Here is a 19,996-nt window from a genome sequence, read left to right on the forward strand (position 1 = left end):
TTTCTTGTTCTGAGGTTCTAGCTTCTCAGATTTCTTCCTTCTGCAAACATTTCGGAACGCCTACTGTAAACTCTTAGGTGGTACGTCCTTATTCCTGATCTTCCAGAGGGTGCCTAATTGTCCTCCTCTTCCTCCTCTCTCCCTTCTCCCAAGCCAAGGTGCTCTACCGATGAAAACTTCCTGCCCCATTGGGGTGGAGCACCCCCAAGCCCTTTTCTGGTTGTACTAGGCACAGCTGAAATGAACTGACATTTTTGAAACATTTCCAGCTTTTAAGGGGGAACCCCCATTCCTGCTCCCGCATCAACCAAAGTACAGTCAAGTTTTTTTAAAATACAGAATTACAGATTGGAAGACTGAAGGAAAAAACAAGACTCTCCCATCTCCAGCCAGATTTCATTTCCTAAACGTCTGCTTCTTACACTCCTTGTTCTTTCTAAGAAAGCGAGACTTGCCCATCTTTCAAGAGAACAACGAGGGCTCAGTGGCATTTCAGTCCCATGTCCAAATGAACAAAGCAGCCACTATATTGTAAGTCCCCATCCCCATAGAAACCTGGAGCACCCTCTTTCCTTTGATTCCCACAGGGACAAAGGCAGTTTATTTTCAGCAGATTGGTGGTAGTGTTGTGGCTATTATTATTACTATTCTGAGGTTCCTTTGGCTAATTAATAAATCTAAGGAACTTCTGAGGTGTCAAACGTTCTACTAAGTTCTCTGTACTTCAGCTAACAGCCAAATTTGCAAAGGCCATGAAAATAAATTAGGATAGGGCCCACATCTCCCTGCCTCAGGGGTGCAGAGTGTCCTCACAAGGTTTTGTTTCATCTCCTGCCAATTCTAAAAGGGTTTGTAAGGCAGATACTCTTACCCCTTGCGCCGAAAGAAGGAACGTGCCTGAGAAGTCACAGCTTGCTAGCTGATGACAGAGCCTGAATTGACACCTGTTTTGGCTGACGTAAGTGAATTTCTCTCTTTATTCCAAATTTCTTAGGGGAATCTCCCGTCCGGGCCAGTAAGAATTGCGCTCAAACAAGAGTAACGGATTCCCCCCCCCCCCCCTCCCGAGAGAGGGATGGTTAGCCCTCGGGAATGGGGGCTTTGCCCCCACCACGAAGGCCGGGTTGTCTTGGTGTTTTAACTCAGCAGGTTGAGGGTATCTCTGAGGCACCCAGTTTGCAGAGTTCCCTTGAGAATTTTCCTGGGTAGTTTCGTCGATTTGCTCAGCACCATAGCAAATGACAGAAACGGAATAGGAAACTAAAAAAACGCAAAGCACGTGGCCTACAGCATCTCACTTTTCTTGGCCCTTCTCCCGACCCGTAGCCGCGCCCTAGTACGACTGCGTGGGTGACTCGCCTATAAAAGGCCGTCTCCGCGCGTCTTGTCGCCACAGTCTCTTCCTGTTCTTGCTGCGTTTGTTGTGGCTTCCAGCTGGGACCGCAGTGGCCGTGAAGATGGCGTCTACCAGCCGGTTAGTATGTCCGGCCGGGCCGGGCTAGGTGAGGGACGGGCAGAGAGTGCCAGGGCTGCTCGGCTGCCGCCCGGGCTGCCGCGTCGGGCAGAGCGCTCCGGAGGTGCGGGGAGAGGCGGCGGACTGGCTGCGCGACCCGGACAAAGGCACTTCCAGACGGCAGGGCTGTCAGGGGTGTCGCGGGGGCTACCGAGCCGTCTGCGTTACCACTCCACAGTCCTGGCTCGTTTTCTCACCCAGACACCACCCTGTGGGGGACCCCTGTGTGCGCAGCCCCTGGCTTCGCATCTTTCGGGGGCTATTTTAACCGATCTTTGTTGTTGTTGTTGTTGTTGTTGTTGTTGTTAATTTTCCCTACGCTTGTTTTTCCAGCTGTGGCTCCACCAGCCCACGGTCCTTTCCAGAGAGCGGGAAGGGGTTAGTTCCAGGCCCCTATCGATCTGACAGCTAGAAAGTTAGGGACGTCAGCATTGGTGCGCCTGGTGGAAAACTGGTTACCCTCCCAGAGGCCTTTTGAAATGGAAGCGAGGGCATTTACCAAGAGTTGATAAGTTTCTTTCTAAGAGGTTTATTTTTCTACTAATCGAGTACTTCTCCGTATTCCTGAAGGAAATCTTGCCTGCAGAAAATGACTTAACCTATGCTGGGAAGTCACTGCCTAATATATTTTTAAAAATGTGATGTATTCTGAGCTACAGGAAATGCTAGCGCTGCCCTTAGAGACAGCCTTTAATCCTGTGATCAGAAAAATGCTTGTAGACCCTAATTATATCTCTCATGACCACTATGAGGTAGATATTAGTATTTTTACATAAGTGTAAACTGAGTCATGCCAAGGTTGACTTTTCCAAGGTTAGTGTTAGAACAAAGTATAGAATCTCTTATCTGTTTCCTGTTTTCACATGTTGGCCCCTAGTTAACTCATAATCTATTAAAAGTGTCAAATTAAGTTCTGTAGCTTCAGAGAGGCAACTGTGGCATAATTTTTCTGAATTTGTTATCTTCTGTGGAATTCAGTTCCCGATGAAAGCCATTATCACAAAATTGTAAGCTGGAGAAGTCCTGGCCGTTTTGTGCTAACTGCAAAGACTTGCTACTTTATGTTACTGTATTCTAAAAAAAAAGGTGTTGGGGAGGCAGCATTCCCTGAAACAACTCTTAGAGCCAATGACACTCTTGTTTACTGATTGTAATTTTATGATTGAATGCTCAATCATTGTGTATGGGTGTGGCCCTGTTGGGAAAGGCTTCCTTATAGGTAAGTGGATAACCAGTTTCCCAAAGGCTCCTAAATACGACATTACATTTTCTCGTGGCAATAGATCTGAAAGGTAAATGTGATCATATTTGGGCACAGCTTTTCCATACAATAGGACAGGAAATTGTATGAAATGTTGCAACATTAAATATAGTAAATTCACGTGATAGATTCTTTACCAAAAGAATTTTGCTTTGACTTTTTTTCTTCCTTCATTAAAAAATAATCTTCGAAATAAATTTTTTTCTGGACATGCCTTAGGTCTTAACTACATGTGTCATTGCAGTTGTCTGTCTCTGAAGTTTTTCTACCAGTGATAAGAAAAGTTAAATGTTAGTATTTCTGCCTTTGGCTTTGTTCCCCCCCCTGAGGAAGATGTACAAGTTACTAGGTTATGAAACTGCCTGGTGTTTTCACAGGGAAAAGCACCAGAGTTGTGAGCTCCACTACTTAGTCTGTGATTTCAGGCTAATCATTCTCTGATTGTAATCTTTAGAAGGGAAATAATGCTTATTTTGCAGGGGTGCTGTGAAGAGTACTAGTGTGTATATATATAGCATTAGACACACTGTGGACACCCAATAAGTGATAGCTCTAAAGTGAGATGTGGGTTTATGTGGTTTCCTAGGTACTTTAAATTGTGTTAGTGTCACTGGTGGTGGTTGTTTACTCCATTCCTTTCGTTTCTCTCCCTTACTTCCCCCACCACCCTACTCTTGTGGTTCCTCTTTTGTGTTATGCTTGTGGGTATTCTGATTACAAGTTGACTAGTGTATCGTGATTCATTTTGTTTCAGATAGGTAACATGTACAAATCATACAAAAACAAGAAGAAAAGTGAAAAGCAGTTTCTCTTCTTCCCTAACTCTCAACCGTCTAATTCTCCCTCAGAGCAGCCATCTTAACCAGTTTCTTGGTGTTTTCCTAATGAGTCTGTGGTTTAATAAACATGCACGTACTGCTAACCTCTCTTCTTCCCCGAAAGGCTGTTGTAAATATGGTTCACTACCTTGCTTTTTACCTTTTTCATGAAGTTAGTACACACATTTTAAGTGCTCAGTTCAGTTAGAAAATGAGCACACGCACACAGCTACCACCCAGGTCAAGAAATCAAATACCACCAGCATCATGGAAGCCTCCTTGTCCCCTCCATCATTACCCCTTCCCGAAGATAACCACATCACAACTTTTAACTCCATAGGTTTGTTTTGCCCAGTTTAGGGTTTATATGAATGGCTTATATAGTTTCTTTTGAACATTTTGAGGGTCATCTTTGTGATTGCATTAACTGTAATTTATACTTTGTCCAGTTTTGTGTAAAATCCTTACCTTACTCTTTTCACTTAGCATATCTTTGAAATGTTTACATATTTATATATATACAGAGAAGATATTCTATCTACTTTTTATGTATTTATTTTAAAAAATTTTTAATGTTTATTTATTTTTGAGAGAGAGACCTACAGATTACGAGCAGGGGAGGGGCAGAGAGAGGGAGACACAGAATCTGAAGCAGGCTCCAGGCTCTGAGCTGTCAGCACAGAGCCCGATCCGGGGCTCGAACCCACGAACCGCGAGATCATGACCTGAGCCAAAGTCAGCCGTTTAACCGACTGAGCCACTCTAGCGCCCCCTATCTACTTTTTAATATTAAGTACAAAATATATTAGTCCTTATATACTGTGTGCCATATGGCTGCCCATTTGTAATTACTGTTATTCTAACATTTTCCTTTATTTCAACATAGTTTTTCATGATTTATACTAAGTTCTTAATTAATTTGTTATAATGTATTAGAATATTTTCCTAATAGGAATTTATGGAATAAGTGTGGCTATACAGCAAATCTCTATTTCCCCCATTTTTCTCAATGAAAAGATACAAGACATTTTCTGGTTACTGTGAATGTATACATTTTGGGAATGTGGATTATTTTATCACTTTTTCAGTGGTAGTCACCTATGTTGGGAGTTAACTTTTTTTTTTTTTAATATTTTATTTATTTCTAGGAGAGAGAGAGAGAGACAGAGTGAGCAGAGGAGGGTCAGAGAGAGAGGGAGTCACAGACTGAAACAGGCTCCAGGCTCCGAGCTGGCAGTCAGCACAGAGCCCGACGCGGGGCTCGAACCCACGAACCGCGAGATCATGACCTAAGCGAAAGTCGGACGCCTAACCGACTAAGCCACCCAGGCGCCCCGGGAGTTAACTTTCTGATTTGTGTTGCTGACTTTAGAAAATTTATCCAAAACCACAAATACCTACTTACTACTCTAAGAATGGTCGATGATATCTTCTAAATGTATACTTATGATGGCCATAACATAACCTTGTATTGTAGTATTTCAAGTCAACATTTAAAGAGGGCTTATTTTCCATTAATACCAAATGTCTATTAATTGGTTTTATTTAAGTAATCTCTATACCCACCATGGGGCTTCAGCTCACAAACCTGAGATCAAGAGTTGCACACTCTTCCAACTGAGCCAGACAGGTGCCCCTACAGAGTTCATTATCTTTTTTTTTTTTTTCTTTTTGAGAGAAAGAGAGAGAGTGCTAGAGCAAGAGAGCGCACACACGCACACGCAGGGTAGAGGAGCAGAGAGAGAGAATCTTAAGCAGGCTCCAAGTTCAGCATAGCGCTCGACCCGAGGCTTTATCCCATGACGCTGGGATCATGACCTGAGCTGAAATCAAGAGTCAGTCACTCAACCAACTGAGCCACCCTGGTGCCCCGATACCAAACATTTATTTTATTTTATTTAAAAAAATTTTTTTAAATGTTTTATTTATTTCCGAGAGAGAGAGAGAGCATGCGTGTGAGCAGGGGAGGGTCAGAGAGAGAGGGAGACACAGAATCTGAAACAGGCTCCAGGGTCTGAGCTGGCTGTCAGCACAGAGCCTGACGCCGGCCTCAAACCCGTGAACCGTGAGATCATGACCTGAGCCGAAGTTGGACGCTTAACTGACTGAGCCACCCAGGCGCCCCAATACCAAACATTTATAATTGTGTGTAATTAATAAATCCATATTAAGTATTTTTGTTGCTTTTTATTTCTTTTTAAAAATTTTTTAAATTTATTTTGCTCTACCTGGGAAGGGGCAGAGGAAGAGAGAGAGAATCCTAAGCAGCTTCCATGCTGTCAGTGCAGAGCCCTATGCTGGGCTCTTTTCCCATGAACCTGAGCCGAAATCAAGAGTCAAATGCCTCAGGGTGCCTGGGTGGCTCAGGTGGTAAGCGTCTGACTTCAACTTAGGTCATGATTTTGCCGTTTATGGGTTCAAGCCCCACATCGGTCTCTATGCTGACAGCTCAGAGCCTGGAGCCTGCCTTGGATTCTGTGTGTGTGTCTCTCTCTCTGCCCCTCCCCAACTTGCACTCTTATCTTTCTTATTCTCTCAAAAATAAAATAAAACATTAAAAAAAGAGAGAGTCAGATGCCTAACCAACTGAGCCACCCAGGTGCCCCATTTTATTATTAGTTATATTTAGTTATTAGTTATATATTAGTTATATATATATATTAGTTATTATTAGTTATATATATACAGCATATAAGCTGTATGCTCAATGTGGGGCTTCAACTCATGACCCTGAGATCAAGAGTCACATGCTCTACTGACTGAGCCAGCCAGATGCCACCTTTGTTGCTTTTTAAAGCTGATTTTATTTTGTCATTTAAGAGTGGTGTATCTTCCACAGACTACTTTATTTCAAAATAAAATGATCGAGCACATTAGTACTATCACAATAGATTAAAAAGTAGCTTTTGAAACCGTTTTTTGAATGATAGCAAATGGACTAAGTTCAGCAGAGGTACATCTACCACCCTCCTTTATCATACCCATTAGGTTCAGTGTATTATTCTAAATCTGTTACTAAAATATCCAGCAAGTAGAAAAAAACAAGACTTGAAATTTATTCTGTGACCAGAGAAGTAAGTGGTAAGTCACACAATCCAGATGATTGTATGTAAATGTCACAGGTTATAAATGGTAGCTAGTCATTTCCGTGCTAATCAAGATTTTTAAAAATCTCAGTAGCCTACATGCTAAGAGAAAAAACAATTGCTTTGCATTTAGGTTTTTAAAGCCTTCCAACAGATACCATATGTTTGCACATATAGGTGGATTAGGAGGAACTTAACGGATGACCATGGGGGAGAAGAAGGGGAAAAATAGTTGGGGAGAGGGAGGGAGGCAAACCAAGAGAGACTCTTGAATGCTGAGAACAAACTGGGGGTTGATGGGGGTTGGGGGAAGGAGAAAGGGGAGTGATGGGCATGAGGGAGGGCACTTGTTGGGATGAGCACTGGGTGTTATATGGAAACCAACTTGACAATAAACTATTAAAAAATAAATTAAAAATGGGAAAAATAAATAAAAATAAAACCTTTTTTTGAAATGAAAAAAATAAAGCCTTCCATGTCTGCAAATAAGTTACTGTTCTTAGAAAAAGCAGTTCCGGTGGAATCTGTTACTGACTAGCTGGAATTAAAAATTGCCTAACTGGGATGTTTATTTTGAAGTTTTACTATACATGGATAGTATAGGAAAAGTATTCAAAACTCTCTTTTCCCCCGAAACACTACTTTTTACATGTTGGTTGGGAGGATATAAAAAAATTCTTTTTTTTCTTTTTCTTTTTTTCCCATTTAGTTTGGATGCTCTTCCAAGAGTCACATGTCCAAACCATCCAGATGCAATTTTAGTAGAGGACTACAGAGCTGGTGATATGATCTGTCCAGAATGCGGTCTGGTTGTAGGTGAGCAGTTATTATGGTTTTAACTGAAATCACTGTTTTGGATACTTTGTTTTTGTGTATCTCCTAAAGTGTCTCTTAATCATTACATTTTGATTTTTTCCCCTACAGGTAATTCATAGTTATTATAAAACAAAAAATTAGGAAAAGAAAACAAGAGTAAAATCAGAGATGCCATATTTTATTGTATATACAAATACATATATTTCATAATGTGGGGTATGAAAGAGCAATTAAAATTGAGGACAGCCAATCCAAAAGAAAAGGCCCTCAGTCCATGGTCTCCAGAGTCCTTAGTCTTAAATATTTGATGGGGTTTGGGGAGGGTGGTGGTGACACTTGTGTGTATGAAATAATGAATAAATTTAACCCAATTTTTGTGGCTGTTAGATATTTAAACATGATTTGTTTCAGGGTAGTAAAGGTATATCTGTACTGAGTCTCATTCAAGGCCTTTCAGTTAATAGATCCAGTTAAATAGAATGACAAGAATTTGTAGTCTAAAATTGTTACTGTCAAAAATACTGCTGCTTAAAATTTTTTGTTTTGTTCCTGCTTGCTTACTTACCAGATATGTAGCTAAACTTTAGAATAGAGATGGTCTGTTAAAAATTATTCTTATGGTGGAGTTGTAGCTAGCAACTGAGAAAAGGAGTAATACTTAGCAGTTTGAAATGCTTAAAAATGAAAGTGCTAGTAGAATTGGGGGGTGTATAACAGAAACATTGGTGGTGGTATACCGTGGGATTCTGTTGGGGGATACCTGTAACATTCATCCAGGTAGCCTGCTTGCCTCAGACCTCCACTGAGAGGCTTAAATTGTACAGAGTTGCTAATAGGAACTGAAATCCACTTACAGTTGAATTCTCCTCAGTAAGCAATATTAACAGCTGATGTATGCTGGGCACTTTTTAAAATGATTTACATATTCACTAGGTTTATCCTCAGAGAAACCTTTGTGGTGAGTACTCCTATTACCTTCATTTTAGAGATGGGAAACTGAAGTTTAGTGTGGCAGTGGAGCGCCACTGTCTGCATGGATCCAGTTTTCTATCCTGTATGGGCTTTTGTCATAAAATGAGTTTAGTCTGAGATTGGCAAACTGACCCACTACCTGTTTTATCTATAATCTGCCTGCTAAGAACAGCTTTTACATTTTTAAGTGGTTGAAAAAAATCAAAAGAATAATAATATTTGGAGACATGTGAAAATAGTATCAAATTCAAATTTTGGTTTCCATACATAAAGTTTTATTGGAACACAGCCAGGCTTGCTGGTTACATATTGTCCATGACTGACTTTCCCAGGGTGACAGTAGTGTTCTGTGGTTGCAACAGAAACCGTACATGGTACTGTCATCACCTCATACTGCCACCCAGGACACTGGAACTCCCAGTAATGTACTTTAACACTCCCCAGCATTTTGAGTACAAAGTTTATCTCCATGCTGCAGCATTTTATTTTGTTACCATTGCATACCCGTCATGTCAAAACAAAAAGAAAAAAAGTGAACTTTGGAAGCCATGCTCTTAAGGTACAGTGGACTATAGGTTATTTTGTTATTGATCAAGATGGAAGAGCTCTGTGTTTATTATGCAGTGATATTATAGCTCTGTTAATAGAATACAAGAAACTTAGACATAAGCACTCATCCTGCCAATTCGGTAAAACAGTGATCAGAAAATTTAGAAAATATAAAGTGGAATATCTCATCACAGCAGAATTTCTTCACAAAAATAAAAGAATGAAAATAAAGCTGCAGCTAAAATAAGTTTCTTAGTGGCTTATTTGTAGCTTATGCAGGGAAAGCCAACGATTAGTTAATGATGAGTTAATTAGTTCATGTTTGATTGTGGTAGTTGAAGAAATGTGTCCAGAGAAAATTTGTTTAAGATGAACTTGTTTAAGACAATTAGCCTCTCAGAAAAACAGTTGCTTGAAGAGTTGAGGATGTTGGGAGCAACACTGATAGTCAATCAATTAAACCAGACAGATTTCAAGTATTTTTCCTAGACTCTTGATGACTAGATAGATGTTACTGATACTGCTGAGTTATTTATTCAAGGACTCAATGCAGAGGGGTGCGTGGGTGGCTCAGTTGGTTAAGCATCCAACTTCGGCTCAGGTCATGATCTCTCAGTTCATGGGTTCGAGCCCTGTGTCAGGCTCTGTGCTGACAACTACCTCAGAGCCTGGAGCCTGTTTCAGATTCTGTATCTCCCTCTCTCTCTGACCCTCCCCTGCTCATGCTGTCTCTTTCTCTCTCTCTCAGAAATAAATAAAACGTTAAAAATTAAAAAAAAAAAAGGAGTCGACGCAGACTTTCTAGAGTTTGAATTATCTGCATGGAACATCTGCAGGAGAAACTATTTTTTTTTTTAATGTTTATTTTTAAGTGACAGAGAGATAAAGCATGAGCAGGGGAAGAAGGGCAGAGAGAGAAGGAGACACAGAATCTGAAGCAGGCTCCAGGCTCTGAGCTGGCTGTCAGCACAGAGCCTGATGCGGGGCTCAAACCCACGAACTGTGAGATCATGACCTGAGCTGAAGTCGGCCACTCAACCGACTGAGCCACCCAGGCACCTGAGGAGAAACTATTTTTAAAGAAATTACAAGAATGCTAATTCAGTACAACCTGAAGTGGAAACTGCTAAGATGTGTTATAACTGATGGTGGTAAAAATATGTGTGGAAGAAGAGTTAGTTGGAAAAATTTACAAAGATTGTGAAAATGTAAGGTTTTTACAGCTTATAGCTATTCATTGTATTCATCAGCAGGTAGTTGATAGAAGGGGTTTGAATCTATCCTGTAGTGAACTTCATTCACTCTTATGGACTTAACTGTCATCACTTCATTGAATCTTTGTCAGAAATAGAAGCTGAATCTTGACTTGCCCACCACACAGTAATTTGATAGCTTAGCTGCAGCAAAGTTTTCTTGTAATTGTTTTTGAGCTTAGGGCCACGGTTGAAATCTTTCTGAACCAGTACTGCCTTCAACCACTACTCTTTAACTGAATGGCTTTAAAAATTAGCTTTTGCTGCAGACTTGTTAATATTTCATAATGAGTTCAACCTAAAATTGGAAGGCAAAACAGTGCCTATATATTAAAATTGCAGTGTAACAAAATCAGTTTGACAACAACTAATTTGAATCCCAAATGATGTCAAATTGCTTTAATGTATTTTATATACTTTCATTGCTGTCAAAAGTTAAAACAGGAAGTAGGGTCTTCATTCCCACACATATCTGCTGCAAGTATATATTTAAAACTCAAACAGTGTTTTAATCAGTGTTTTTCAGACCTGAATGTAAGTGCAGAGGAAATTTTCATATTTCCAAATCCGTTTAACTCTGCAGTTAAAGAGCTTCCACCTAACTTTCAATTGGGAGTGATGAATCTACAATGTAATGACATGTTAAAAGGCAAAATATCAGAAGAATGTAATAAAATTCTATAAATGCCTTTCAAGCAGTGAATATGCTCAGTTAAAATCATATGCTTGCAGATTAATATCAGTATTTGGCAGTACTTATCTGTGTGTGAAAAAGACTTTTTAAAAAGTGAAGTACATAAAATTCTGTTAACAGCATTGACAGATGAACATTTGTAATTGATTTTGATGATAGAGAGCACTAACTGAATTCCAATTAAGTGAAATTCTCAACCCAAAGAGAATGCTGTTCTTTCTCAGTAGTAGATTTGTATTACAACAAATTATTCTCAATTTTTGTATTTTTAATTTCATCAATAAAAAATCAATGGAGTTTTTCCTCTTTATGGAAGTACCTAGGTAGCATCCTCAGTTTAGCCTCTTGACTCACAAAGCCTAAAACATTTACTGTATGGCCCTTTCCAGACCAGGTTTGCCAATCCGTAAGTTGAATGAGAGCATTCTAATTCCAAAGTATAAAGATCAGACTGATAATATGTAAGAGCGAGACAGAAGATTGGAGATAATTTCAGCTTCTTGGGTCTCCTAAATGTAGCCATTTAAAACACAGTGCAGAAATATTGCATCATTTCTCCAGCCCTTCCATCAGCTTCGCTTCTACTTCAGCCTAGCAAGATACAGTTGGGTAAGATTAACCAACTTGAGGAGGAAGATCTAATTCACAAGGTTTACATGCTTTTTTTTGTGTGCCTGAAGTCCCTAACTTTTACTTGCATTTTTCTGCTTATATATAAACCAAAAGAAGTTAATTTTCTTTTAGTTTTGCTTTATTTATCAGTATTTAACACCAGCATTGGAACTACTATGTTTTATCCTAACTAAAGCAAGTAGGCTAAATTGTAAAGCCTGAAACTTAAAAAAAAAAAAAAAGAAAAAAAAAGTCTGATTAAATTTCCTTTTTGTATACAGAAATATCTTTTTGTAACAATTGGTTTTTCAGACGTAAACTATAACAAACACCTGTTTTAAAATATACAGTATTAGCCTCATTCACATATTTTTAGTTAAATCTAATTTAACCTGCAGTGTGTCCTGCAGGTGAAGAAGCTATTCCATGAGGGTGGGCAGGCAGGAGTCTGCTAACAAAGTTCTGTTTTGCTGAAGAGATTATCAATCAAATTATGTTGAAAAGAGCTTAATTGAACAGGACAGACCATGAGTCAAATTGTAAAAATACATGTACATATGAACATATATACACAAACCCATATATTACTGTCATAGATCAATAATAAATTTAGATTCTACATATATCTAATTGAACTTGCATCAACTTGCTGGTTTATTTATTTTAAATTTTTATGATTTTTTTTTTATTTTGAGAGAGAGTGCATAAGTGGGGGAGAAGGGCAAAGGGGGAGAGAGACCATCTCAAGCAGGCATCACACACAGCATGGAGCCTGACGTGGGGCTCAATTCCAGGACCCTGGGTTCATGACCTCATGACCCGAGCCAAAATCAACAGTCGAATGCTCAACCTACTGAGTCACTGAGGCTCCCCCAGCTTGCCGGCTTAAAGGCATCTGCTCTTTGTTGCCAGCTCAGTTCTGCCTTTGTCTCTTAAGCTGTGGAGATAGGGAAGAAATCAGGCAAGGCAAATATTCCGCAATCCGCTAAGGACAGAAAACTTGTGGCTTTTTTGTATTTGAGATATGGATGTTCATAGAGATTTAAATCTAGACGTCATCATGTGTCTCCTAATAGTCTTGGTTTACATGGTTTGAATGTGCTTATTATAACATTTTGCCTTGTCTGAAACTTTTTAGATTATACCATATTTACTGAATAAGCATTTACAGTAGCCTTTGGTTTAATCAGTGGACAACTTTAGAAATTGGAACTCTTAGCATTGTTTTTGGACAACTCTATACTTAATTAATACTTAATTTGGCTTAAAACTTAGGGCAGCCCATTGTCACTCTTTTTTTTTTCTCTATTTATTTATTAGATAGCATGTAAATAGGGTAGAGGGGCAGAGGGAGAGAGGGAGGGGGAATGGAGGGGGGAGAGAGAGAGAGAGAGAGAGAGAGAATCCCAAGCAGGCTCCACACTCAGCACAGAGCCGAATGCAGGGCTTGATCCCATGACTCTGGGATCATGACTTGAGCCAAAACCAAGAGTCAGATGCTCAGCCAACTGAGCCACCCAGGCGCCCCTAGCTACTCTTAATTTCTAATTCAAGACCATATACTGCTCACCTGCCCTGTTTGGAGGCATATATTACCCTCACAACTGTCACCTTTAATGAGATAATTTGTAATACAAAAAATGTATTTATCCCATATGATAAAAATTGCATTTTGTCCAGTCGCCAACAACACTTTTTTTCTTTTTTTTACTGTCCTTTAAACCTTCATTCATAGGCTCCTTGAGGCCCACCACTGAATCTCAAACCCAGTGCTAAAGTGTTTTGGTTTTACTTAAAGAAGCATCATACTTAGAGGAGCCAGTTTCTGTTTCAATTACATCACAGACTGTTGGAGAACTTAATGGTTTATGGTAACCGTTTTATCTTGTTTATGGTTTTTGGGTTGGTCCTTTGGGAAGGACTTACCTGGGCCATTCTTTCCACATGGCACTGATTGGACCTGGAGGATTCACCTCCATGATGGCGTCTTCACCTGCATTTCTGGTTCCTCTCTGCTCTTTGGCCTCCCCACACAGGCCATACCCTAGGATTTCTCCTTAGCTATCTCAGAGTAGTCACATTTCATACATGGTGGTTGATTTCCAAGAGAACTATCCCAAGAGCATGTGTTTCAAGAGTGTGGAAGCTGGACTCGATTAGTTAAGGGCTATGCCTGGCATCAGATCACTTCCGTATTAGAATAGTCAGAGGGCCCACCTATATTGGAAGGAGCAGAGAAACAGGCACCAACCACCTCAGTGTCATAGACAGGGTCATGTTTCAGAAGAACATGTTGATGAGAGGTATTATTGCTGCCATCTTTGGAAAATAGTTTGTCAAACATTCAGTGTCTTGTTTAATTTTTTTCCTCCAGTGCTTAAGTTGTGTGGTACTTAGTTTCACCTGTAACTTAGGTTGGTCCCAATATTTTGTGGTTATTTTAAATACTGTTTGGCATTTTAAATACTGTTTGGCATGTAATAATTGTCTAATTGACTTTCCTCTTTTATTTGAATTACAGGATTTATTTTTTTTTTTCTTTTTTGAGAGAGAGAGCATGAGTTGGGGAGATGGAGAGAGAGGGAGAGAGAGGATCTGAAGTGGACTCTGCACTGACAGCAGTGAGCCCAATATGGAGCTTGAACTCACAAACCATGAGATCGTGATCTGAGCCGAAGTTGACAATCATTTGAGCCACCCAGGCGCCACTTGAATTATAGGATTTTTATTTTAGACATAGGAAGTATTTTGATTTGTCATTGGCTGTTTAATCTTACCAGTGATCTGTAGGATCTGGTACCTGATCTCTAAAATAAGCACAACTTTTAAAGCAAAGCTGTGTCATTTCTACCATGAAACTATAGGCTTTAACAGCACTGTTTTGTGGGATTCCCCCCAAAATCCTAAGTGTGATTGTGTCACTTTAAAAATTGAGCACTAGGTGGCAGTATAATCATATTTAGATTATCAGTTTTTTCATAAATTTGACCTTGGACATTGTTTATACTCAGCAAAGTATTAGGTTAGTAAGCTGCTGTAATAGCTGCTAAAACATGAAGTTGGTTATGACTTTTATAAATTAGGGTTTCAAATAAGGTGGTGTTTAGTGGTTTCATTTCTAGTAAAAGCCACATTTTATGTACCATTTAAAACAATTATTTCGGGGCACCTGGGTGGCTCAGTCAGTTAAATGTCTGACTTTGGCTCAGGTCATGATCTCATTCATGGTTCGTGGGTTCGAGCCCCATTTCAGGCTCTTTGCTGATGTCCTGACAGCTAGCTCAGAGCCTGGAGCCTGTTTCAGATTCCGTGTCTCCCTCTCTCTGACCCTCCCCTGCTGATTCTCTCTCTCTCTCTCTCTCTCTCTCAGAAATAAATAAAACATTTAAAAACACCCTGAATTATTTCATTGTTCATAGAAGGAATATGAGGGAACAACCATAAAATAGTATAGGTAGATTTGAATGAGAAAAATGAGTCAATTTGATCTCTCTTTCCTAAAGTTATTCTGGATATTGTTTATACAGTGATTCTGAAGGATGTATGAATGTGCATTAAGGGGCACCCGGATTGTTCAGGTCATGATCTCACAGTTCATGAGTTCAAGCCCCACATTGTCTCTCTGCTGTCAGCACAGAGCACTTTGGATCCCTGTCCCCTTCTCTCTGTCCCTCCCCTGCTCTCTCTTATTCGCTCTCAAAACTAAATAAACATTAAAAAAAAAAAAAAAAAGAATCAGATCTTTAAAGATTCCAGATCCCATTTCTAGAAATTCTAGCTTAGATCATACATATTAAGAAACATAAATCTATACTATTAAGTTTACAGTTTACCACAGTCTTTTTAGATCTTCTGTACTTTCAGAGTTTTCATATTTTCCATGTCTCCATACCTAGTCTGTATAGCCTGTAGAGCAGATATCTTATGTGTGTGCGTAACTCCTAATATAACTAGGGGCCCTCGATTCTAGGTTTGGCTCTACTAGTTAATGAGCTATGTGACTATAACCAAATTATATAATTTCTCTAAGCTTAACCTTATGTGTAAAAATAAGTCATCCACCCACCCCACAATAGGGAGTAGGTACCATACATCTTGGAATTGTTAAGAGTCAAATGAGATAATATGTAAAACATATAGTATGATTTCAGTATGGGATTTCAGTGGTACATTTTTTGTGGGTACAAGTACTGTTTTTTCTTAACCTTATGGAAAAGTACGTGATTCTAAGTCATAGATGCCATTCTTCATAGCAAGTCACTTGTAAAATGTATTTGAGTGGGTCCAGCATAGTGAATGCTCTTCATCTGTATCATTTTAAAGATTCCTGGATTGCCATCTTTAAATTTGCATTAGTGTTTCCTAAAGGAAACATTCAGGTTTAATATGTTTAAGCTGTATTTTAAAATTAAGGAATATTCACTTTGAAATTCTTGCTTTGGCATTTCTTATAAGCCTTCAGAGACCACTTCTTACCTAATTTAGAACATTTAATTAATTATTATTATTATTATTATTATTATTATTTAGAAAGAGACTGTGTGAGCAGGGAAGAAGGGCAGAGGGGGAGAGAGAATCTCTGCAGGCTCCATGCTCAGTGTGGAGCCCAACACAGGGCTCGATCTCACAACCCTGGGATCATGATCTGAGCCGAAATCAAGAGTCGAACGCTCAACTGACTGAGCCGCCCAGGCACCACTAGAATTGTTAATGCTTTGATGCTACTTTACCTTAAGTATCAGAGAATTACTAACTTGGTTTACACAACTACTCTTTAAGGGACACTGAAGCTTGGAGTACTTAGATAATTAGCTGACGATTCCATGTCTAGTAAGTGACAGAGCAGTTCAAACCAGGTCTGTAGGACTTAACAGGCCTGTTTCTGTTACAGCACTGTGCTGGTCAGGGAGAGTGAGAGAGGCAGAGGTATGAGCAGCTCTGGCTAGTGTGTGAAAGGGAGCAGGGTGCATTCACACAGCACAGCACGGTAAAAGCTCTATTACAGATCTTCCAACTTTGGTGAGAACGCAAAGGAAGGAAGGAAGCAATGATTTCCTGGGGAAATTACTGTTGAATTTACATTGAAACATGATCATTAAGCATGAGTAAGGGTTTATGGAGGGAAGGTCATTCCAACTGGAGGGAAAAAGAAGCATATGCCGTAGGATAGAGGCCTGAAAGTAGTAGTATGGGAATGACTCAAATTATTGTGACTAATGTTAGGATGCATCGTTTTCCAGCATTTTCCAACACGACTGCCACCACTGGACATGGATTGATAGTTCTTTAGTACAGAAGTACAGGATGAATAAGCACAGCAGTCCACATGAGGCTTCTGGAAACAGGTTACAGTGAAGAGGAGCAGGGATCCAGTGGACTTATCAAAATTCTCCTGATATAGCTCACTAGAAGAAAGTTATAGAAATGATATTTTGTGATTTCTGAAATAAAGTTTCCATAATGTTTCTATTAAATGTTGTCAGAGGGGTGCCTCGATGGATCAGTCGGTTGAGCATCTGACTCTGGATTTTGGCTCAGGTCATGATCTCCTGGTTTGTGGGATCGATCCCTGTGTTGGGCTCTGCACTGACAGTGTGGAGCCTGCTTGGGATTCTCTCTCCCTGACTCTCTGCGCCTCCCCTGCATGTGCATATGCTCTCTCGCTTGCTCGCTCTCTCGCTCATAAATAATTTTTTTAAAAAGCCAGAAAGAAATAATGTAGCACAAGGAGACAAACACCATAATAAAACTGTTCGAGATAATAATTAGCTGACTTAATATTCTAGGAAATTGGATCAGTAAAGCAGAGAAGAAACCTGAGAATATAAGGCGTGAATGAGAAAGTGGTAAAGACAAGATAGCCATTATGGTTCTACTTGAAGATTCAGATGAATATTGTATTAAAGGTTCAATAGAAGAAAATGTTACATTGTACTGGAAGACCCTCAGGGCTGCATGTCAGGAATCCACACACCAGTGGGGAATGTCTTTTAAACATTTAAAAAATGTTATTAGTAAAGACTTGCAAATAATCAGCCAGTAAAATTAACTCTGATTCCTTGGTTTGTTGTGTGGCAGAAAAAGGAAATCCTAGAACAGTCTTTTTTTTTATGAACTTCTACATAAATCCCACAAAACACAGTGCTTAATTCTATTTGCTGATTGTCATGTAGAAGAGCATTGATGACTATTTGCTTATATTTCTGGTTCTTCTCTTTTGAGCTACATGGTACACTGATGTTTTCCCACCTTAAAAAAATTCTTTTTTATAGTTTATTTTTGAGACAGAGACAGAACATGAGCAGGGGAGGGGCAGAGAGAGAGGGAGACACAGAATCCGAAACAGGCTTTAGGTTCTGGGCTGTCAGCACAGAACCCGATGCGGGGCTTGAACCCACGAATCCCGAGATCATGACCTGAGCTGAAGTCGGACGCTTAACCGACTGAGCCACCCAGGTGCCCCTATTTTCCCACCTTTTTAAAAGTTCAGCATCAGTCCTTGACTGGCTTTGGCCAAGGACGTGTGAGTGGAAATACTACCATTAGAAACTGTGTATAAGTCAGTGCATAACTTATCGCACTCCCTTCTCCCTAGCATGTCTCAAGTGGCAGGGATTCTATCATCTTGAATAAGGATGGCATAGAAAGCCGGCCTGCCCCTATACAGACATGTCGTATGAATAAGAAAGATCTTCATTTTAAGCCACTAATCTTCTAAAATATTTCTTACTCCAGAATAACTTAATTTATCTTAACACATAAGGACTAGAAAACTAATAACTCACAAACAACTATGGCTAGCTTTTATAATGTAAAAGATAGTATGTAAGAAAGGCTATGGTTTGCTAAGATGATATTTAATGAACTCTTATACATTCCTAATATAAGATACTCTGCATTAGGGTAGAATGATGTTTTAATAGATGACTATTGCAGTTCACCTGTTATTTTTATGCGTAATGTGAAATATTGGAGACATTTCTATTTTAAATCAAAGGCATTGTTTTGAAAGTTCTGACAAGCGCTTTCGATATAGTATAGAAATGGGAGCTAAACATTGGAAAGGGAACAAGTTCTTAGCCACTGATGAGATTCTATATCTAGAATATTCAGATCAAATTTTAAAAATTAATAGTCTATTAAAAGTGGCTGAATATAAGCATATAAAATATTGCAGCAATTACTAGTTAGAAAATGAGATTTTTAACAGAAAAAATTAGATCTAGTCATAAATGTGACATACATATAATCTAAAAGAAGAGTTTGAGAAAGAGTATATTCCCTTGTCTGAAAAGATTGATGATAATTCTGTCATTCCCAAAATCATGGATAGGTTTGGTGTAGCTTTAATTCAAAACCAACAGTATTTTGGTGGGAGTGAATTTTTAGTTTTTATTTATTGAGGTATAATTGCATGCAGTAAAGCACACAGATCCCAGATACACAGTTTGCATCTTGACATTGCATGTGCCAGTGTAATCACACTAATCAGGATGTTTAGACCATTTTCTTTCATTCTCAGAAGTTCCCTTATGTTTCTTTCTAATCTGTCACCTCTGACCCCCATCCCAGCAGCAACCATTGTACTGATTTCTGTCTTCACAGATTATTTTGCCTGTTTTTGAACTTCCTATAAAATTTTACTTAAGTTTATTTATTTATTTTGAAAGAGACAGAGCTAGCACATGAGCAGGGGAGGGGCGGGCAGAGAGGGAAAGAGAAAAATTCCCAAGCAGGCTCCACCCTACACGGGGCTCAAACCCCTGAAACCGAGAGATCATGACCCGAGCAGAAACCAAGAGTCACGCTTAACCAGCTGAGCCACGCTTCCTATAACTAGAATTATGTAGTATTTGTTGTTTAGTAACTGACTTTTCTCAGGCTCAGAATAGATTCTAAATGCATTTACATTATTGCATGTATCGGTTTATTTGCTGAGGGATATTTCATTGTATACATTTTCCTGTTAATGGACACTTGGGTTGTTTCCAGTTTTTAGCTAATATGAGTAATGCTGCTGTGGACAGTCTTGTATGAGACTTTTGCAGGTAAATTTCCATTTATGCCAGCTTGTGAGGTAGGTGCCAAAGTAGTTGGTGTGAATGGTTTTGGCAATTATTATCAAATTTTTCTTGAAAAATAAGGAGGTGAAACTTCACTCTTTTTAGACTATGGTAAGATATTTTAGTTCATACTCTTTAGACAGCACTCTAATACCTGGATTGAGAACTGTACATGTGTGTAACAGACAGTATATACATGAACATACATGTTGAGTGCATACATGTTGAGTGTGTTCACTTTTTTGGATGGGGAACCTGATCACAGTATTTGTTTTTTTTTTTTTACAAATAGTTTATTGTCAAATTAGTTTCCACATAACACTCAGTGCTCATCCCCACAAGTGTCCTCCTCCATGCCC

General features: G+C 39.3%; 1 protein-coding gene across 1 annotated transcript in view; it reads left to right on the forward strand.

Annotated features, from left to right (window-relative positions):
* The first annotated feature begins 1,401 nt into the window (after nt 1-1,401).
* Nucleotides 1,402-19,996, forward strand: part of GTF2B (general transcription factor IIB) — a 35,516-nt gene continuing 16,921 nt past the window's right edge. Inside the window, exons 1-2 of the mRNA XM_039216638.1 lie at nt 1,402-1,474; nt 7,388-7,494. Coding sequence (XP_039072569.1) covers nt 1,458-1,474; nt 7,388-7,494 — 124 coding nt within the window. The 5' untranslated portion in view covers nt 1,402-1,457. The remainder of the gene's footprint in view (nt 1,475-7,387; nt 7,495-19,996) is intronic.

Source organism: Hyaena hyaena, unplaced genomic scaffold (assembly GCF_003009895.1).
Source record: "Hyaena hyaena isolate Hyena2069 unplaced genomic scaffold, ASM300989v1 scaffold_648, whole genome shotgun sequence".
Taxonomy (NCBI): domain Eukaryota; kingdom Metazoa; phylum Chordata; class Mammalia; order Carnivora; family Hyaenidae; genus Hyaena; species Hyaena hyaena.